The 20,772-nt window shown below is 36.1% G+C and overlaps 1 protein-coding gene across 1 annotated transcript in view; it reads right to left on the minus strand.

Annotated features, from left to right (window-relative positions):
* LOC133521770 (ATP-binding cassette sub-family C member 4-like) overlaps positions 1-20,772 on the minus strand; it is a 47,732-nt gene that overhangs the window by 21,967 nt on the left and 4,993 nt on the right. Inside the window, exons 2-9 of the mRNA XM_061856841.1 lie at positions 15,996-16,127; positions 13,292-13,496; positions 11,041-11,266; positions 10,526-10,623; positions 8,680-8,877; positions 7,227-7,353; positions 1,768-1,896; positions 437-621 (exon numbers count right to left, since the gene is read on the minus strand). Of these exons, the coding sequence (XP_061712825.1) occupies positions 437-621; positions 1,768-1,896; positions 7,227-7,353; positions 8,680-8,877; positions 10,526-10,623; positions 11,041-11,266; positions 13,292-13,496; positions 15,996-16,127 (1,300 nt within the window). The remainder of the gene's footprint in view (positions 1-436; positions 622-1,767; positions 1,897-7,226; positions 7,354-8,679; positions 8,878-10,525; positions 10,624-11,040; positions 11,267-13,291; positions 13,497-15,995; positions 16,128-20,772) is intronic.

A 20,772-nucleotide genomic window follows, 5' to 3' on the forward strand; every position in this document is an offset into this window, starting at 1 on the left:
GGATAGGTTAGTTACAAAAAAATTATATAAGAAGCGAACGAAACGCAACTGTCACTGTCGCACTAATATGAAGGAGTAATAGAGAGAGATGAGAGAATTGAGAGATGACTACGCTACGCTACGGAGCGTTAATAATTGGCATGTTGGCAACGCGGGCAGGCCACGACATAATTATATGTTGACTGCAATACGGCCTCGTCTCAAAACTTTCCAGAATTTTATTTCCAACTAATAAAATTAAATTTTATTTATATTTGATACTGTCCAAATGGCCATATTGCAGGCACCATACGAATTTACACAGAATTAGCTTTGTTGTACGCAGTAGGTATTTCAATCCTTGATATAGGTGCCTAGTTTTTAAATAAACATCGATGAAAGAAGAATAAAGCCTAAAAATAGCTGTTTGTACATAAGTACTTATTTATTATATTACCTTTCCGCATCCAACCGATCCTATGACGGCACACAACTTTCCTTTTCGAATACGTAAAGTAATGTTTTTAAGAGCTTGAAAGTTGGGGTCATTCGTCCAACTGGCGCTGACGTCGCGGATGTCAACCGCCACGTCGTCCAGCTGGGACACGCTACGGTTGAACTTCTTGTCGTGCGGGACAAAGCCTTAAAAAAATCAAGAAGGTGCACTCAAAAAGGGTACGACATATATTGAGGCTGGGTGAACCCATTTTCGATAATGTTTCTAGTTAAAGTTTCTAACTAAAAATTTCCCTACGTTCTAATACCTAATACGAAACAGGAATAACAGACACAAAAACCGATCAAGAGCATGTGGGGCCATGCTCAGTGTAGGGTTCCGTAGTTACCAGTCTGTCAAAATAGGCTTTTTGCAAAAACTCCAAAACGGCTTATCCGATCAAGTTCTCTATATTAGGTACCTACTTTTTTTTGTAAATTTCCTTTCAAATTACAATTACATTATTTTATTGACAATAACAAAATACATAATGGATATATACAGATGATTACTATAACTAGCTTATATCTAAAATAGGCCCTTGAGGCATTGTACCAAGGATGCTGGCGGCATTTCCTCGTTGTATCGCAATACTGATACGTTGTGCGAGGAAGCCGCCAGCTCTTCGGTCACCAGTTACGTCAACCAGACGTTTCGCGATTTCTCCAAAAAACTTGTGCGCGCTGGGACCCCATGGACCTAGGGTTTCAACACCAAAAGGTACAAAATGGTACTCTCTACCGAGGCTCTTATATTACCTACTTAAATATTGAGTTTATCAAAAAATGGGTTTGAAAACCTTTATTCGACTTGATACACCTATTCCACACTATAGGGTTAAAGCGAAAAAAAAACATCCACAAAATATTTTTCCTCGTTTTTATTTTACAACTTTGTAGACGTAACTGAATTATATCCATGCCAAATTTCAGCTTTCTAGCACTAGCGATCACAGAGCAAATCCGCCGGCGGACAGATGGACACAGACACACAGACCTACTTAAAAAACAAATTAGTAGCAAATGACAAAAAAAATCTAGTCTAAAGTAATAAAAATAAAACCATCGATTTCCTCGGCCTCCAGGACGATTCTATATTAACACAGTTCTGTTATAAACCCAAACGCTTTTTTTGATGACCTTAACATGTTTAAAGACTTTAAAGCATTCTAAAAGCACTCCTTTGAATTCATTTTATTTAGTTTTCGAGCATAAACTCCCAAAGTAAGCTAAGTAAGGAAATTATCCCCAAAACTAAAGGAGAATAATGGAAGAATTAGTTTGATAGTTTACCGTTGGCGGGATCAAGGAAGTCGTCCGTGGTGAGTCGGTAGGACAGCGCGCTGACGGGCCGCTCGCTCTTGCGACGCGGGAAGTGGAGCTGCGTGCCCGGCTGGCTCGCCACCAAGTCGGCCCGGTCCTCTGGAAATATATGTACCAACTGCATTTGGCAACTGCACCAGAAGTGTCTTGTATCTTTAACACAACAAAACTTTGTACAGTAATACACGCTTTAAGTGCGATGCATAACTTTTTATATGACCATTCAAATTAAGGACATTTATCAGGACACAATTTAAAAGGACAGGACACAATTAAGGATCATGCAGCTTTTAAAACATAGAAGTTTTTAATGTGCCTGTAATATAAGGGCCTAGCGAGAAAAAATAGTCTTTAACGTCCATTTTTATTTTACTAGCAAAACAACAACTTTATTAAACATTTAACAATGGGACGGGGTTAAAAAATATAATCTTTCATGTTCTTGATTTAAAGGGGAGAGTCGTTTATATATTGTACCGCTAGTTAAATCGTACCACGTCTAGAAGCCGTCCCATAAGTTAACACTTGACGTTTACATTAGCGGCTACGTAAAGTAGATCGCAGTCCATCTAGCTCGCACTGATGAATTGGTGCGATAGAGAGGGAATGCAATCCAGATCTCGCAGTCGCTAACGTAAATGCCTACTCGTGGTAGCCGTTTAGGTGTCCCATTAAATTAAACGGCCTACTACATTGACACTTGAGGCACCAAACAATGGCATTCGGTTAAAAACGAATGAAAGACAGAATACCTACATATTTATGGCGGTATTGATCTAATTTTTGATGTGCGTTTGTCCTAACATAACTTATGATCTAGATAAGTTAAATTACACAATAAAATGTATTTAACTATAAATACAAATAACTATATTGCGTAAGATTTAAACAATGTGTAAGTTTTTTTCGAGTACCTGTATTGATTATTTCAATAAATACTCAGTCGTTTAAATCATACTATGGGTTACTGGCACAGGTACGATTTAAAAATATGCCTGGTAATAAATATTTGATATTGAAACCTACAATAAGTAATAAAAATGCAAAATGATCCATGTATACAAGTGTCATGTTCATGGTATACTCGTAATGGTATAATTTAACCAACTCATCGGCTAAATCGTACCGAAAACAGTTCCTTTGAAACAATAAATTTGACTAAGTAGTAGTAGTAAAAGTAGTAAAACTCTTTATTGTACTTAAATGAAAACAAAACAGGAAATAAAACACTTATCATTAGTACAAAGGTGAACTTATTCCTTTAAGGGATCTCTTCCGGTTAACCTTTGTACCAGTACATCCGTACTGCACAAAGTGTCGCAAAAAAAAATAATAGAAAAGGTATTTATTTTACTTATAACTTATAACCTACAATATGCATGCAATGTTATATGACCTACAATAAGTATATACACATATATACAACTAAATACATATGGAAATACCCCACCACACTTTCGTCAATTGACAGCATCCTCCAAAACACCCTTTCCAAGATTCTAAATATCAACTTCGACGCCAGATCATGGTCCCAAGCGGTTCTCCCTGTCCGACTCGGTGGCCTGGGTGTCCGCTCCTCGACCAGTGTGGCCTTGCCCGCATTTTTATCCTCCGCTTACAGCTCGCTGTCTCTAGCCGGTAAAATCTTAAATCTTCCCCAGATATCCGGCGCTGAGATAGCGAGCCTGGCGGAGGCGGAAGCTGCTTGGTGCAATACCTGCTCTGGAGCGGATGTCCCGGCCACGAAACATATCCAGAGAGTTTGGGATATCCCTGGTCTTAAAGCAACTCACGCTTCTCTTATAGAAAATAGTCCGGACGACTCAGATCGCGCCCGCCTACTAGCTATCTCTACTAATGAATCGGGACTCTGGCTGAACGCTTTGCCTTCGCGCAATATTGGCACGGTTTTGGACAAAAATACGTTGAGGATTTCGGTCTGCCTGCGAATTGGAGCCAAAATATGCTCCGCCCATACCTGTGCATGCGGCAAGGACGTGGACTGGCTAGGCCGACATGGCCTCTCATGCACCAAAAGCGCCGGCCGATTATATCGCCACGGTACTATTAATGATCTGGTTCGGCGGTCGCTTGCTACCGTCTCTATGCCTGCTACTTTAGAACCCACCGGTATGGCGAGAGACGATGGCAAGCGACCGGACGGAGCCACATTGGTGCCGTGGAGACTGGGTAGGCCTTTGGTGTGGGACGCCACATGCGTAGACACCTTTGCGCTATCCCACATCCAGGCTACCCGCGCACAAGCCGGCGCTGCTGCCGACCAGGCCCAACTACTCAAGCGCCGCAAATACTCATCTTTACTGCAAGATTATGAGTTTGCGGCGCTTGCTGTGGAGACAATGGGACCTTGGTCGGCGGACATGAAAACATTCATGGGGGCCCTGTCGGCACGGCTGATCGACGCCACTGGAGACCATAGGGCTGGCGCTTACCTCTCCCAGCGTATATCCCTGGCAATACAGAGAGGTAACGCGGCCAGCGTTATGGGATCCCGCAGGCGGAGGCTTTAGAAGGGGTATTCTTTTTATAACTAATTTGTTTATTAGTATATCTTATAATTTTAGTTTTATTTAATATTAGTTTAATTTTTAAGTAGTTTTATTTTATGGCTAGTTTAGTTTTAATTTTAGTACCTATATAAATTTGTATTGCGTTACTGAAAATTATACCTACTACCTATACTAAATACATATATATTCTATAATATATATTACATATATACAAAAACTACAATACCGCACACATCTTAAATTAAGTTACGTCCGAACGCCATAACTTTTGAAAATTCGCCTAAGCTAGTTTAATTCCAAAATGCTAATCTTCATATTCTTCATACATAATGAAGCGAATATCTGAACCTTTATATGCATATTCAAATACATTTGTAACTGCTTTCATAAACAAAATATCGACCTTATTAAAAAAAACTGGTACGATATAGATTTAGATTTAGATTTAGATTTATTTATTTTCATAACGATAAATTACAGTATAAATTATTCTTATGTTAATCTATATGAATTTACATTATGATCGTCAATGATTTGGCATGCAAACATATAAATATAAAACGTCAATAATAATTATCAAAAAAAAAAAACAAATTCGAAATTACCGTCAAATTAAAAACTACGAAACAAAAGAAACAGGAAAACTAAAAAGAAATAATGGAATACATGTCAAACTAAATATTTAGAAGATATCACATAATGATCGTCATTAAAACTAAGAGCAGTAATAATAATATTCTAGAACAAATGTCATCTTAAATCAATTTTACATAAACTATAATGTTAAACAGTTATTATAATTTTAATTCCATGTATTCATCCACTGAATATATTGGGTTTTCCAATAAAAAATTCCTCAATTGACGTTCAAATGCTTCGTCAGATATTTCAGTTCTTAATTCGGCGGGTAGACGTTCGTAATAAGTTGGGCCTATTACTCGCGGATTCTTACATGAAAGTGCCATGCGACGCGGCACTGTTCGCAGTCTTCCCGTCGATCTGATTTGTTTGCCCATGACTTCGACACGTTTGAACATAGAGAAGTTTTTTCTCACGAACATCAGAACTTGAAACATGTATAACGAATAATGCGTCATTATACCATTATTTTTAAAAAGTTCCTTACAATGGTGCATTGGTTTAACTCCAGCTAGTAAACGGATCGCACGTTTTTGGAGAATTAATACTCTCTTTGCATCTGTGGAATTTCTCCAAAGCAGTGTACCGTATGACATCAAGGAGTGAAAGTGCGAGAAATATACGGCTTTAAGTAATATAGTGACTCTCCCCTAAATAGACAGCTTGTAGTGAGCAGATAACAACCCCAAGAATTGATATTCTGGAGTACGGGTCTAATTCCCAGTAGAACTCTGGCGAATCACAATGTAACCCAATTTGATTGCGTTGGTATTGCATGTGTCTTATGCTGTCCTATAATCTATTTAGAGATTCGATTGACTCCCCGTCGCTTACCGAGTGTAGGTAGGTACGCCTTCCGTTCCGATCGTCCAGCTAGATTACACATATTTGGAACTTTTTGGAGACAACTAGGTATCAGTATCACTACACCAAAACAAAGTTTCCTCCGCGTCTATATGTATGTCTGTATGTTTGCGATAAACTCAAAAACTGAGAAACGTATTTTCATGCGGTTTTCACCTTTCAATAGTAGTTCAAGTTATTAACTAGTGACCCACCTCGGAACTAGTAGTTATATATATAAACTGGTGACCCATGTTTGCCCGAATGTTTTAACTTTTAACCTACTTCAGGATTTCAAAAGGAGGAGGTTATCAATTCGGATGTATGTTTTTTTTTTAATGTTTGTTAATTCATAACTCCGTCATTTCTGAACCGATTTAAAAAAATATTTTATTAGAAAATATTAATTCGGATAAGTGTGGCTGGCCGTCACATTGATTAGTGTTTATTGCAAGTTCATATTTACCACTAAACGTAAGTAGCAAACGTATGAACTCGCAATAAACACTAACCAATGTGAACGCTAGCTACACTTGTCCAGTTGTCCCTCTAAGTATACCACACTTACCCGAATTGACCTGGTTTTTATACCGAACTGACCAAATTCCGTATTTTAATAATTATTAACTAGTTTTATTCCCATAACTATTGTAACATTATATTATTATATTGTTGTGGCATTATTGTGTAATAATGTCCTATTATATTTATTTATTTATAACTAGTCTAGGTATTTACTAGAAAATCACTGTGCATTTTTGCACCGCCCGCCTGAGATAAATAGTAGATCGATAGTGTTAAAGGTTTAATATTAATATACATAGCCTACAGAGTTAGGAAAATGGTTGACGCAGTGCGTGCAGCTGTGCGTGCCAAAGGTGTGGGCCTTATTGATTTTAAATAGTTGCTGCCGGTGACCCACATATGAGGTCTAAAAACTTCTACTTCAGGTTTTGATAATATATGATCATATATTAAGCATAGCATACCATTGTATATAAATAAGCGTGTATGTCACCGTTATTTTGATGGTGCTGTAGACCATTTACAAACTGCAAACCCAATTTTCGTATTAATTAAAAAACTAAGTATATTTTACACTTACGCACAACTTAAAGCTAAAAAATATTAAAAATAACTGGTGTGTTATTAGCAGCCATACAAAGTACTTGGACGGCTAGATCAGGAAACGAAACGATACACTATTGTCTCTCTATCACTCTTCCATATTAGTGCAATATAAACTTTTCGTTTCGTTTATCTGCGAACGATTGCCATCTTGGCTAGGCCTCCACAGCATTTTTTCTGAAGAACGAGTACTACAGAATTTTTGGATTTAACCGAAGTACCTGTGCCCTCAGTTATTTTTAAGGTTCTGAAAGGCACTTTATTTTAAAGGCAGGTATGAGAACTTACCAAATGCGAGGAATTCTTCAACTCGTCGGAGCGTGACGCGCATTTCAGCGGTAAAGGACAGCACCAGAGGCAGAATCAGAGTCACTTTTATGCTCGCCGTATTCATGAATTGCTGCAGCGGATATATCTGACAACAACACGAAATTAGAATCATTTGAAAGTCCGGCCGGAAATACACCTCTCTCATGTCAGCCCCATTCTGTACCGTATATATGTATACGGTACGGAACATCCATACTTTGGGAACTGGTAAATAAAATCATAATATTATTGAGCCATTTCCAGCATGGAAATAACATGCATAAGCATGCCAAACCGCCTCATAGCCAAACCGCCTGTTATTTATACCTAGAGAGAAAGAACACGGTAATTTATTGAACGATTTTTCAAATGTTATTTGATGACAATAATATATAATGATCTCAACTGCAACGTTGGTAAGTACAACAAATACTATTTTAGATATAGCTTTAGCAGACTCCATTTAGTAAATAAGGGAGACTGACAGTCCCCATACAACGCTGCAAAAAAAAACATGGAAAACTGTGACCATACTAAGGCAATACTGCTATTTATAATTGGACTTACTTACAATTTAACAATACGATATATTGGACTTGACTACTAAGTTATAAACACCAAATCCCTTAGAAAAGGTTTATATAACTAGATGGCACTATTAAATAAAAATATGACTGAAATGCTTTAGTTGCGCTCTATTTGTACTTTTGTGCGTATTATAGTTACCATGTTAGTCGGACTTTACATTGAGAGGTCATAAAAGCAGTAGGTGACAGACTATATAGGTCTACTACAATGGAAAATATTAAAAAGAGCACGTGAGGTGGTTCGTCTTGAATATTTACTAGTCTCTGGCTTTATTAACAAATTATTAGTGACCAGCTACATATTATTATTAGAATACAGTTATTATGTAAATAGTCACTAATAATATGTCGCTCACTAATAAACAGTTCATAATACTTCTTGACGATCAAGATTCATTATTTTAATACAATTTGTTACCAAATTAAGACATTTTACTGTATGCTGATATTCACGCAACAATTTAATTGAAGAAACTGATTGTTGTTGTTGATGAACTATACAGTGATTTTATCTAATTACCGGATAGATTATGCACGACACCAAACCACGCAGATTAACGGCACAATTGTCATTAAGAATCAATAATGATCATGATAAACAGTTATTTTATCTGTATAGCAGATCTAAATACTACATCAATTATTGAAGACATTGTACAAATTGATTGGATATATTGCAAGGTCATAATGATCATCAAAAAACAAAATAACTATCTGATAATACCTTCAATAGAAATCGATACAAACTTAGCTCGATAGATAAGAGCAGTGTAAATATGTAGGTAAAGGCTACATGTATAAGTAGGTGGTCGGTGGGTATATGCTACATATTTATATTAACTTACCACAGATGCAGACATCGGGTTCCCCAGCAGTATATACACCAGGATAGCGACGAACAGCGCCGTTCTCTCCGTAAACATCATGAAGCCAAGGAAAACTGTCTTGAGAATGGTTGCGATTCTAACTTCTTTTAACTCTGAGCCTCTCTTTTTACTAATTACTTTTTGGAATGGGAGCTCCCAAGCATACATTTTAATCACCTGAAATTGATGTTTGTATACAGTTTATTAACCATACATTAGATTGTTTGTATTTCATTTAATTTAATAATGCTTCTAATGGTTGACTGGCGGGGAATGCCGACGTGTGTACATTGTTGTATATATATTTGCAATAAAATATGTATAAATACATAAAATAGTTACTTGAACGTGAATTCTCCTGGAGAGTTTGCGGTAACTTTTGTGAAATAAGTATGTAAAGTTGTAACTTGTTTAAGTTGCTAACTTAAATTGTACGTAAAAATGCAAGAGCAACGACAAATTCCTTCCTTTAAAATTCTAATAAACTCAAGTCCTACTTATCAATATTTTTATGGATACCTTGAGCCACGCTTAGATACTGCTATGGAAGTTAGTTATTTGAACACCTGTATTGATAGGTCACTTGTAGTGATAAACTGATAATATGAATAGGACTATATTATTTAACTTGGGATTAATCTATAATCATTGTAACACCAGATAATATGGAGTACATTGATGGCTTTTAGTCTCGTGCATTGTACTTTTATTGTGACATTGTAAGCCGTGTATTGTCCAGTAGCTTTATTATATCGCAGTAAGTTCATATTAAAATTATCATTGATGAACGATGACATGCGTTTTTAGGGTTCCGTAGCCAAATGGCATAAAACGGAACCCTTATAGTTTCGCCATGTCCGTCTGTCTGTCTGTCTGTCTGTCTGTCTGTCTGTCCGAGGCTTTGCTCCGTGGTCGTTAGTGCTAGAAAGCTGAAATTTGGCATGGATATATAAATCAATAAACCCGACAAAGTCGTACAAAAAAATCTAAAAATTTAATTTTCTTTAGGGTACCTCCCCTACACGTAAAGTGGGGGTGAATTTTTTTTTTCGCTTCAACCCTAGAGTGTGGGGTATCGTTGGAAAGGTCTTTCAAAACAAATAGGGGTTTTCAAGAAACATTTTTTGATAAAGTGAATATATTCGGAGATAATCGCTCCGAAAGAAAAAAAAATGTGTCCCCCCCCCCTCTAACTTTTGAACCATAGGTCCAACAAATATGAAAAAAATCGTGGAAGTTTAAATGAAAACTATAGCGGACATGATCAGTTTAGCTGTTTTTGAGTTATCGCAAAAAGTTTTCCCTTCATAGTAAAAAGACTTACTTTAATTAGGTACTGATTATGCAAAGCCTATTTGTTTAACTCGGGTGAAAGGTACCATTTCATCCCTTGGTTAACAATTTACTATACTTTAAGCTCCAGTTTAGCTTATTGTGACGGAAGAGTAACTACGGAACCCTACACTGAGCGTGGCCCGACATGCTCTTGGCCGGTTATTTATTATTATTGTGAAGGGTTTTTGTGTTCGAAGTTTGGCTTGTACCATTGAGATTCACGGAATTTGTATTCAGATTATAATTTTACACATATTTATACAAACTTTTCGGTTAAGATAAAATCGGAGCTAAAAGATCATGACTGCAAAAAATTAAAAGTTTTAAAAAGTTTCCAGCCTGATTGGGGCTAGCTTGCGAATTATATATAGCACAAGCCGTCTCTTCCACAATAATTACAGGACTCTGGTCTGGAGTAGTTCAGAGTAAATGGACGGTAACGAAAGTGAAGATTTATTTATACTGGCAAGGGATATCCTGTGCATCTTACCTGTATTCCATTAATGACTTCGCTCATTGTTTTGACCCTGTCGTCTGTTTTCTCAGCTGTGCGGAACCTAACCTTGGCTATGAGTCGACTGAGGCCACCTAAAACAAAAACCATTTTATGTTTCAATGAAAAAAGAAAATATACACTTTCAAATATGTTTATATATCACGAACGTTAAGGAACGGATCAATTTGTTTTAAATTAATCTTATCAGATTAGCCCGAGGTCTAATTTCTTAACTTGGCAAAAGAAATTAATTCTACTGCCATCTATCCTTCCAACTTAAAAGCGAATCTAGGCTTTATCCATAGATATAAGAAGTAAGTGATCTGAGGCTTTATCGGAATTAAACCGGTTTCAAACGTAAATATTATATAATATTTCGTATGTAGGGTCAAAAAACTCTTCGAAACGTTCCGGATTCTCCCAACAACCTCCGGTTTAGAAGTCGCACACATCACCGCTAGGCAACCGACACTCGTTTTTCAGTTTTTTTAGCACATTCAAGATCTTACTTTGAATGGGGATGGCGATGATCAGCAATGCAGCCAAGCCGACAAATGCGGAATGCCCTGCCTGCATGTAGCCCAGGTACATCACAGCAGCGAACTGCAGGGGTATGATCCAAACGTAATGCAGAAAGAGGAGCGCCAGGTCGAAACGCAGCAAATCGTTTGATAAAATATTGACGATTTTACCCACAGTCGTCCCGCCAAGGGCGCCGTTACTCATCACCATGACCTATAAGTATAGATGATTTGTTTAGCGGACAGATAGTGAGTTCAGTTGGCCCACGAATAACGCATGGTGGTTGGTTATGGTTACGTCTTATTACGAACGTGTGAAATGGAATGCCTAGACGGAAACTCACTACTACGTAAGAAAAACTTCACATGAGCTTATAGAAGATTGTTAATATACTCGTAATAATATAGGTAAGCGTATTCTCACTGCACGAACTTAAGTACATACTTTTACATGGGTCGGATATTTTTCCTTTAGGCGGGGCAAGACGGGTTCGTATTAAACCAGTTGAGTTTTAGGCCAAAATCTGAGTAAGTATGACTCTAATGTTGCCAGTTTCTATTTAATTCTGATTCTGAGTAAGTTCGATAATGTATAGAGCATTTTATTAGTTATCCAAGTTCCTAAGATGTCAGGTTATTAAGATCTCAAATTCCTAGCTCTTCAGATTCTCATAATGCCGGATTCTGAGTAGGTCAGAAAATCACATAACCATTGTGACATTGTCATTAAGAACTATCTATTAATTACTTTATCATATTTAATCTTAAAGTGGCCAGTATCTCAGATATCTGCTGATTGTACCTGCTGGCCTTTTCGAAATTAAATATACATAAAATCTGTCCTAATAAGAAAGCGTTATTTCCAGGATTCATCATTAAAAGAATCTGCTTAATATTTTAATCGAATCGTTGCTAATCGGATGAGATAAGAAACTGCATAAATCCGATCCCAACTTATTACCAATCAGACGTATTACTGTCATGTCACGGGACCATATACGAATCTGACCTACTCAGAAATTGTTTTAAAAAGAACGTGACTTCTATATCATAAGTCGTATGTCGATATTGTTTTGTTCAGAAAGATACCTATGGCGAATCTGGCCTCTACAGAGTCAGGCTTACTCAGATTCGGGCCCAAAAACGAAACTGTCTCAATACGAATCTGCCCTGGCCCGCCTAAAGGAGATATTTGTCTGTTCACGAAACTTGAGAACGTCGGGTAGTATGTTGTTGTTTTATAATTTATGAACCGTTTAAAGTAAACCGTGAGCCTTCATCGGGTAAAGCCGAGCCAGAGAATCGCCCGCGCCGCCACTTTTTGCAGCTTTCTGTTCCTAACAACTAACAAATGTTTATAAATATCTAGTTAGTACTAATAATGGGAGAAATACTACCAATATTAGGGATATAATAACTACTATTTGGTAGAAAAAAAACCAAGCCTGCCATTTTATAATTTTCTTGTTTATAAACCAGACAAGCTATGTACCTCAACTATAATAACAATGTACCTCATTTTTACGCAGTACTGTTAATTAGGGAAACAGCGCTAATTATTTTCTTGAGACTTAAGATAAAAATGTACTTTTTAGTAGAAGTAGTACAGTCAGCATCAAAAGTAGCGGATGAAACAACGTGCCAAAAGCATCTGACACCCCGGATAACTTTTCCAAATATAGATAAATTTCTAAAATTCACGTTCTAAAGTATATCTTTTACAGTCTTAGTTGTTCTATATTAAAGACATCACTTTTTGTTAAGCCGTTACATAATGGCAGATACTTATGAAGCGTTATTTGATCCGCTACTTTTGATGCTGACTGTACAGGACCATAGGTGCGTGAGTCATACTCGCATTTATAATATACATACTTACTAATATGTGATTCTCAGGTCTACTGTCCCTTGAAGCTAAGAAAAAAATCATACTTCTAAGTCAACGCAATGAAAAGAAAACGAATAATACTTTACGTTGAGTGTTGACGTAGAACTATAAACATAAAATTTAGCAAAAAAAAAAAAAAAACAATGTTTTATAGCACTAGTAAAGGGAAAAGTCTGAAAACTATAAATGTGAATATAAATCTTCGATTACGAATTCATAATATATTAGCAGTTGATGGTATATCTGATTGTATGAGGACAACGGCAAAGTCAAGATTCATATTCGTGTTAGTAAAAGTATCTGCTACCTACTATTTATTGCATCACTAATTTTAACTATAGGTATCCTAACCTTTCTAAACATCAAAGAACTCGTCGCAATTCTAAGTTTCATTCCGAACTGTTGGCAGAATAAATTTCCGTGATGATTACAGAAGGCTGCCAACCAGTTCGCCAGGATCACTCCGCCGGCGTAGTATGAGGCGGTTTGTACGGTCATAGTCGAGTCCACCTGCCAATAGTTCAGCAGCTGCGCGAAGAGAAGCGGGGTCCCCGTTCTGTTTGGAGCAGGCAATATACAATAACATTAAAAAATACAAACATGTTCCCACCACGTACCGCTATTACTCACGCCTTCAGAGTAACAAAACAAATTCTCAATGAGAGTACATAATATAACATCCCTTAGTTATCGCCGCGAACGTACCGATATCTTAACCCTTTATAAAATTATTAATAATATTATTGATGCTCCGTTTTTACTACATTCACTTTCCTTCAGAGTCCCTCGACGTTGTGAACGTGCTTGCAGGAAAAAACCCCTCTTTTACATCCCCCGTAGTCGGACTGCTTACGCAAGAAATAGATAGGTTGTACAACGAAAAATTTCTAAGCCTTGATATTTTCTGTGAGAAACTTAATAGATTTAAAACACTATCTATGCAGTGTAATAATTAATAACCCAAATGTTACATCACATCAGATTGGCGCTATAAAGAAATAATCTCAGTATTAGATGTTACTGCTTTTTATAATTTCTTTATTAATAGATAATAAATCCTTGAGATTTCAGTTTGTAAACAATACCATAAGGTTGTTATAATGCTCTTATGTTTTTATTCTCATAATTTTTCTTTTCTTTTTTTTCTTTTTTGTTTTTGCGCGCATAAATAGCTCTGTTTTACTATGTAGTAACTACTTAATAAGCATGATGTTAAAATATTTTCATTAAGGAAACTGTAAGTCTAGTTTTAAGAAAAGTTCCTGTGCTATATATAACTATAAAAAACTGTTTGTTTCTTAAATAAATTAATTAAAATTAAATTAAAATTAAATTCTTAAAAATAAATATCCTTTTGCTTGCAAAAACTGGAATAAAACAAGATAGTCAGTTCCTAAATTTGCAACGTTTCGGGTAAAATAAAATTAGGCTGAGAAAATGACCGACACGTGTTTGCGATAATAGGATTTTCTTTTAATGGGTTGCATAATTTTTACAATACATGTGATGCTACTTTACCACCCTAGTGCGGTAACTAACACTATATGTGCGTATATAGAAAATTTAAGGGTAATAACCATATGTACTGGAAAACGTTGTACAATACACGTGCGCTAATTCAAAAAGCTAATTCGCGAGTCTCCAAATCAAGAATTCCCTACTTTTCGCACTTGTATCGTAATGAACTATTCTGACCGTAATCCATACGTTCACACCAAAGAGTTTGGATGTCCATAAACTTTATATGTGTATTTTTTTATCGATATTACATGTTTATTACGTCCAAAAAATATCACCGATATAATTTTTTTAATGTTTATTTGTTATTATATAAATATAATGTAAATACGGTATTTCACCAAAACATATTTTTATTTTTTGGCTGAATGATACTATCATTGCCACCTTGGCTGTCGTTAAAAGAAAAAAATAACTAAAAAGTAAAATCGGCGCCCGCCATTTTCATTATTTTCACTTAAAAATTATTTGTATCAAAATAATTCAAATTAAATTGCAACTGTGAGTATGTTTTTGTATGAAATCAGTTGTGATTAATTTTTGCAATGTAAGTCATCGCTGAACGTAATATTGCTGAATTACATTATCGTTAAAGTTCAAGGGAACATTCGTAACTGTAAGGCTTGTAAGTGTAACTCACGTAACCAATGTTTGTTTTGTTGTGATGTTTTCATAAATGTTTTTAAAAAGTTCGTTCAATGTGCGTGTGCAAGTTTCATCAACCACAATCCCCTCAATCCCTCATACAATCCATCATCAGTCGTCAAAAATGTGACTTGTAAACCTAACTTGCTTAACTAACATAACCGAGATAACATAAGAGATTCGTCAAACGTTAACTATGTATCGCTGAAGAGTTCTCTTTTGATCATCATCAGCAGTTTCACTTTACCAAATGTCACTTTTTTTAAATATAAATGCTTGTTTGTTGATGTAAATACAACAAATATACATCAATATATAGGTATATTTAAGATTTGAGGAGTCCCCTCGATTCCTCATGAACCCCTTCATGAGAACTGAGCTTTTCGAAAAAAGAAAAAAACGGGAACAATTAGTATATACATATAGCTATCCAAGCCGTGTTCGGCAATGGCGACCCTGGCTAGCAACGAACGTGAGCTATATGGCTTGCGAAGCCGAACTTATTTACTTTTATAAACTCTATCGCATGTAGGGCAGTAGAGTTGAACGGAACTATTATAAGTGTAATTATAGGAGGCGTTCGGTCGGGATTCATGCATCTGACGTTTCGCATCAAGGTCAATGAGACGAGCGTCTTCAAATTTCTTACAATATATTCTATCAACAATCATAAGAACATATAAATAACTGACATTAGGTATCTTTAATACTTGGGTCTATTTGGAGAGCCCCTGGAGTTATTAGAAACATTAAGAATCATACGTTTAGACGCTGAATATTTTATAAAATCGATCGTAACAGTTGGTACAAGAGTATGTTAGTATTTATGTCAACTGTTCATAAAAGTACGATACACAGTTAGTCCACTGTCATGAAAATAAGTTATACGAACCTTATAGCTTCTGCGGCGAGCTGCATTAACCCGCCGGGCAAGTAAGACCAACCGAAAGCTTTAATCAGTGCTTTTGTGAACGACGGCTTTTTTCCAGCTGCTTTTGCTCTGAATTCCTCTTCATACCACACCCTGTTGAATTGAAAACAAATATCGATACAATTAGAGACATCCTTACTAGAGTCAGACCAAGCTAAGTTGGCAGTGATTTTGATAACCCAGGTGGGGCTCGTGTCATTTTAAACGTCAAACTTCTATGACATTATGACGTTTACTTAACACTTGCACCGTCTAGGCTATCAAAATCGCTACCAACTTATCTTGGTCTGACTCTAGTTAATCGGATTGTTATTGATTTGTACATTAACGAAGTATACTGCTAAAGGTTAATGTAAATTAAATTGAATAAATAGGCAAGTACTCAAACGAGGCCACTTCTTGACGATTGACAATATTATTTATACTTAAAAAAATATATATTTATATAAAAGTGATATTTTGTGTTTTTTTTAACACGCTTTATTAGGTCGACCTGTATGTAACTATGTAATGGAATCTAAGGTAACTAATTTAACCATCTTCCAAGGATCGTAGTGTCATGAAAATTGGCAGCTGTATGTAGTTCTGATGACAATACAATAATATGGTACTGTCGAACTGATCTGATGATGGAGCCGGAGGATATGAACTGGAACATCGTATCATAGCTGTGTTTGGATTTGTTAGAAAAGTCTTGTAATGAACTATAAACAAGATTAGGTTTCAAGGTCTGATGATGAAGCCGAAAAGCGTGTTTTTCTAGTGTATTTTAAACTATTAATTTATTAGACTTACGAACAGTAAGATTATGTGACAAAATAGTTATAATAATAACAAGATAACAAATAATTTATCAAGACGCAACTTTTATTTGGTACCTATTATTTATTGGTTAGTTAACCCGTGAACCCGTGATGGTGCATTAAGGTAAAGCCCGACCAGAAATATATGATCATTGTCCAAAGGGCGCTGTCATGCTCATGTATAGGGTGACAGTTCAGTTTAGTATGAAAAATTTAGATCCGATGAAATTCCGCAATATGGCGCGTGATCATATATTACTGGTCAGGCTTTACACATTATTGGTATTTTGTAGTAATATAAATCCCACCAAAAACATTTTCATGTAAAATGTTGCCAAGACGAAACCATAAGATTCGCACTGTCAAAAAGTTATCAGATCTAATGTAGAGTCATCCTTTTACTTTACAATCCCTAACTTTACAAATTCTACACATTATATATTGTGGCTTGGCCGTTTCGTTACTACAAGAACAATTGTATAACAGTAAAGTAAAGCCCGACCAGAAATATATGATCATTGTCAAGAGGGCACTGTTATTCTCATGTATACGGTGACAGTTCAGTTTAGTATTTAGTTCCAATGAAATTCCGCAATACGGCGCGTGATCATTATTACTGGTCAGGCTTTAATGAACACTGAATACATTTTTCATAACACGCCCATATGATGGTAGCGATTAATTTCAATCAGCTATGAAATTGAAACTTTTTATGTCTTAATAGGTCCACTATGAGTACTATGCACTCATATCCCGAGAATTTAGTTTATCTGTGATAAAATGGTTGGGGTATAACAGTTCAAAGTGTTAGAATTTTATCGTTGTTTGTGTTTCAAGAAGTAACCTCAGAATTAAAGAGTTGATCATCAGTGAGTGAGTGAGTCAGTGACGAAATCGGGTTTTTTTAGATATCAATATGTTATAAAGTATAACAGTTATGCAATTGGATCATGACAATGTTGACATCATATGCCAAGAACTTAGTTGAATGCCGCTTTTAAGATGAATTAATAAAGTGAAATATTTATTCACTGCTCATCACTTTTCGTTTTTATAGTAATGAAACGACCAAGCCACATATTTTGCCTAAGGTGTACCTAGAGTTTGTAAAGTTAAGGCATTATTGTGCAAGGCTTGTAGAGCTGATACTTGGATCTATATGTGATCTGATAAGTTTTTGACAGTGCGAGCCATATGGTCTCGTCTTGGCAACATTTTACATGAAAATGTTTTTGGTTGGATGGATCTTACATGAATGTAAACAAAAAACAGGAGACTCGGTCATTAGACCAATAAGGCATGTAGATTTCATCATTATGTAGTCTTACGTACTTATGTATGTATGCAGTTATGTGACTAGAAACAACGTGAATACAACTTTTTACATTCTGGTAAGACTTATAAACTCCAAACCAAACATCAAGAATTTATGTCACTTGCTAGTTACATATGAGGTGCTTACATATATTTAAAACCAGATTAGTCACAAAAACTCGAAATTAATTTAATGTTTTCAGTTTATAGAAAATTAAAAATACCACCCATATAAAATTTATCGTCACTGCATAAATGTGAGTTTCCCATAGTATTTTGACTATTTTCATATTGTGTATCGGGATCATATGCAAAAAGAGTTTTGTCCATACGAATTTCTCATGCAAAAAGTGATTTGTCACTTCAACCAATCCGCCATTATGCCTATGGAGAAAACTTTTTGTTTGGTTTGATATAAACTTTTTCAAAGTACCCTTACGTCAAACCGCGAAATAGATTTGGTGTTACGAACAAAATATAATTTCTAATTAAAGCGTTCGGCATAAAAGATTTTGTCCAAAATGTCCAAGCAAAACACGATTAATCAATTTTTAAATCGCAAAAATTTAAGGTAATTTGTATGGGTAATTATTCCGAATAATTTGTAGTCTGCAATATTCTTTTCAATTAACAACGCAAACTTTCAGTTGTATTATTGTAATACGAAATATTAGTTTTTATCTCATTTAGTCATTTATCTCAGTTGTCATATCACGGTGACAAACAGGTTTTAAATATAAGCTCCTCATCTATTGCGGCTATAGGTTGGAGAGTAGCTACGTTCGTTGGGTGTTATGGGCAGTGGGGAAGTACTTATATGTATTATACAATAATGTGTACAATTGTTATATGTATTTATTTTGATGTATTCCATATGCCTCACTAGCATCCTATATATATATATATACTAGCGATCCGCCCCGGCTTCACACGGGTTAAAAAACCTTCCTCAATGTATCGATAGGTGAAAATCGCATGAAAATCCGTTCAGTAGTTTTTGACTCTATCGCGAACATACAGACATATATATATATATATATATATATATATATATATATATATATATATATACGTAGTACCAGTCTTTCAAATTAGTGCGACAGTGACACTTGCGTTTCGTCGCTACGGAGCATTAAAGATTGTCACGTTGGCTACGCACCCCGATAATATGATGTCGAAATAATCTAATGATTACGAAATCGATATCAAAGTCAGGTATTACACCCCCACGCCCTAATTACATTGCCTTAAGCAACATGATTAAAAAATATCCGGCAGACTTGATTTTCCTGGCTAAAAATTAGAAGGCAACATACTTGGCCAGTCAAAATGTTCATTTCAGATACAAGGTTTTATCAGTAAGGGTGCGTTTTTAAATAGCGATGTTCCTATGGGCTATGGTATTCATCAATAAGGTCAGCTCGAATCAATCATAATGTTACATTGGCAACTCTATCGCAATAAAATGTCATAAGTCATAACATAACGGTTTGCAATTTCAATACTACTACGATAGGAACTTCACAAGTAAAATAAAAGCTTGTACAAATAGATCATGTTGCAGACTCGACGTAGGTACAGTCACCATCGATATATCGGAGCGGCCAAGGAGCTCACAAATATCTGAACTCGCCTCTATTGCCAAGGCTCTTGTGTGCGAGTTCAGATATTTTTGAGCGCCTCGGCCGCTCCGATACTTATATCTAATGGTAACTGTACATAGAAGTCGTAATTTAAAATCAGAACGAATGACGCATTAATGAAATTAGACACAGGTAAAAAAAGTATAGAGATAAGAAAACTGAATTACTGTAAGTACGTATGGAAAAAATTGATGGGATCTGGAGGGAAAGTGCCTTAAAACCGTAAGTTAACTCATTTTAGTCAAAGCAAACATTATTTTATTTTTGAAAAGAAACTGCTTTCAAAGAATTTATAAATTCGCTTGTCTCGCCCGAAAATCAAACCACTCGCTGTTTTATTCCACTAGTCGATACAGATAACATTAATGTTAAATTTTATTCAAAGAAACTTTATATAAATAAAAGAATATTTATTTTACTGTGAGTGTAGAGGGTGTTAGCGAGCCTAATGAGATAGCTGATTTATTTCAGAAACATTTCAAGGTTGAATCTCCCATGGGGCCCTGCCGGGTACCATCTCCAACGAGGGGTGTGCCGGCGGGACCGCTGGTGAGAATTACCGCTAAGGAGGTGGCATCGGTGGTGAGGAACATGACGCGAGGAAAGTCGCCAGGTCATGACTCCCTTAGCATTGAGCACCTGCAGCATGCAGGGCTACACTTACCTAGAGTACTCGCCATGTTCTTCACCTTCTGTGTCAGCCATACTTATATACCCAGCGATATGATGAGAACTGTGGTAGTACCAATTATAAAAAACCGTACAGGAGACACCGCGGACATAAAAAATTATAGGCCCATTTCGTTGGCTACGATTGTAGCAAAGGTGTTGGATAGTGTGCTGGACAAACAGTTGGATAAGCACATGGGGCTTCATGACGCACAATTTGGATTTCGGTCAGGCTTGTCCACCGAAACGGCAGTCCTTTGTCTTAAGCACACTGTCCGATACTACACAGACAGGAAAACACCAGTTTTT

This window comes from Cydia pomonella, chromosome 1, assembly GCF_033807575.1.
Source record: "Cydia pomonella isolate Wapato2018A chromosome 1, ilCydPomo1, whole genome shotgun sequence".
NCBI lineage: Eukaryota > Metazoa > Arthropoda > Insecta > Lepidoptera > Tortricidae > Cydia > Cydia pomonella.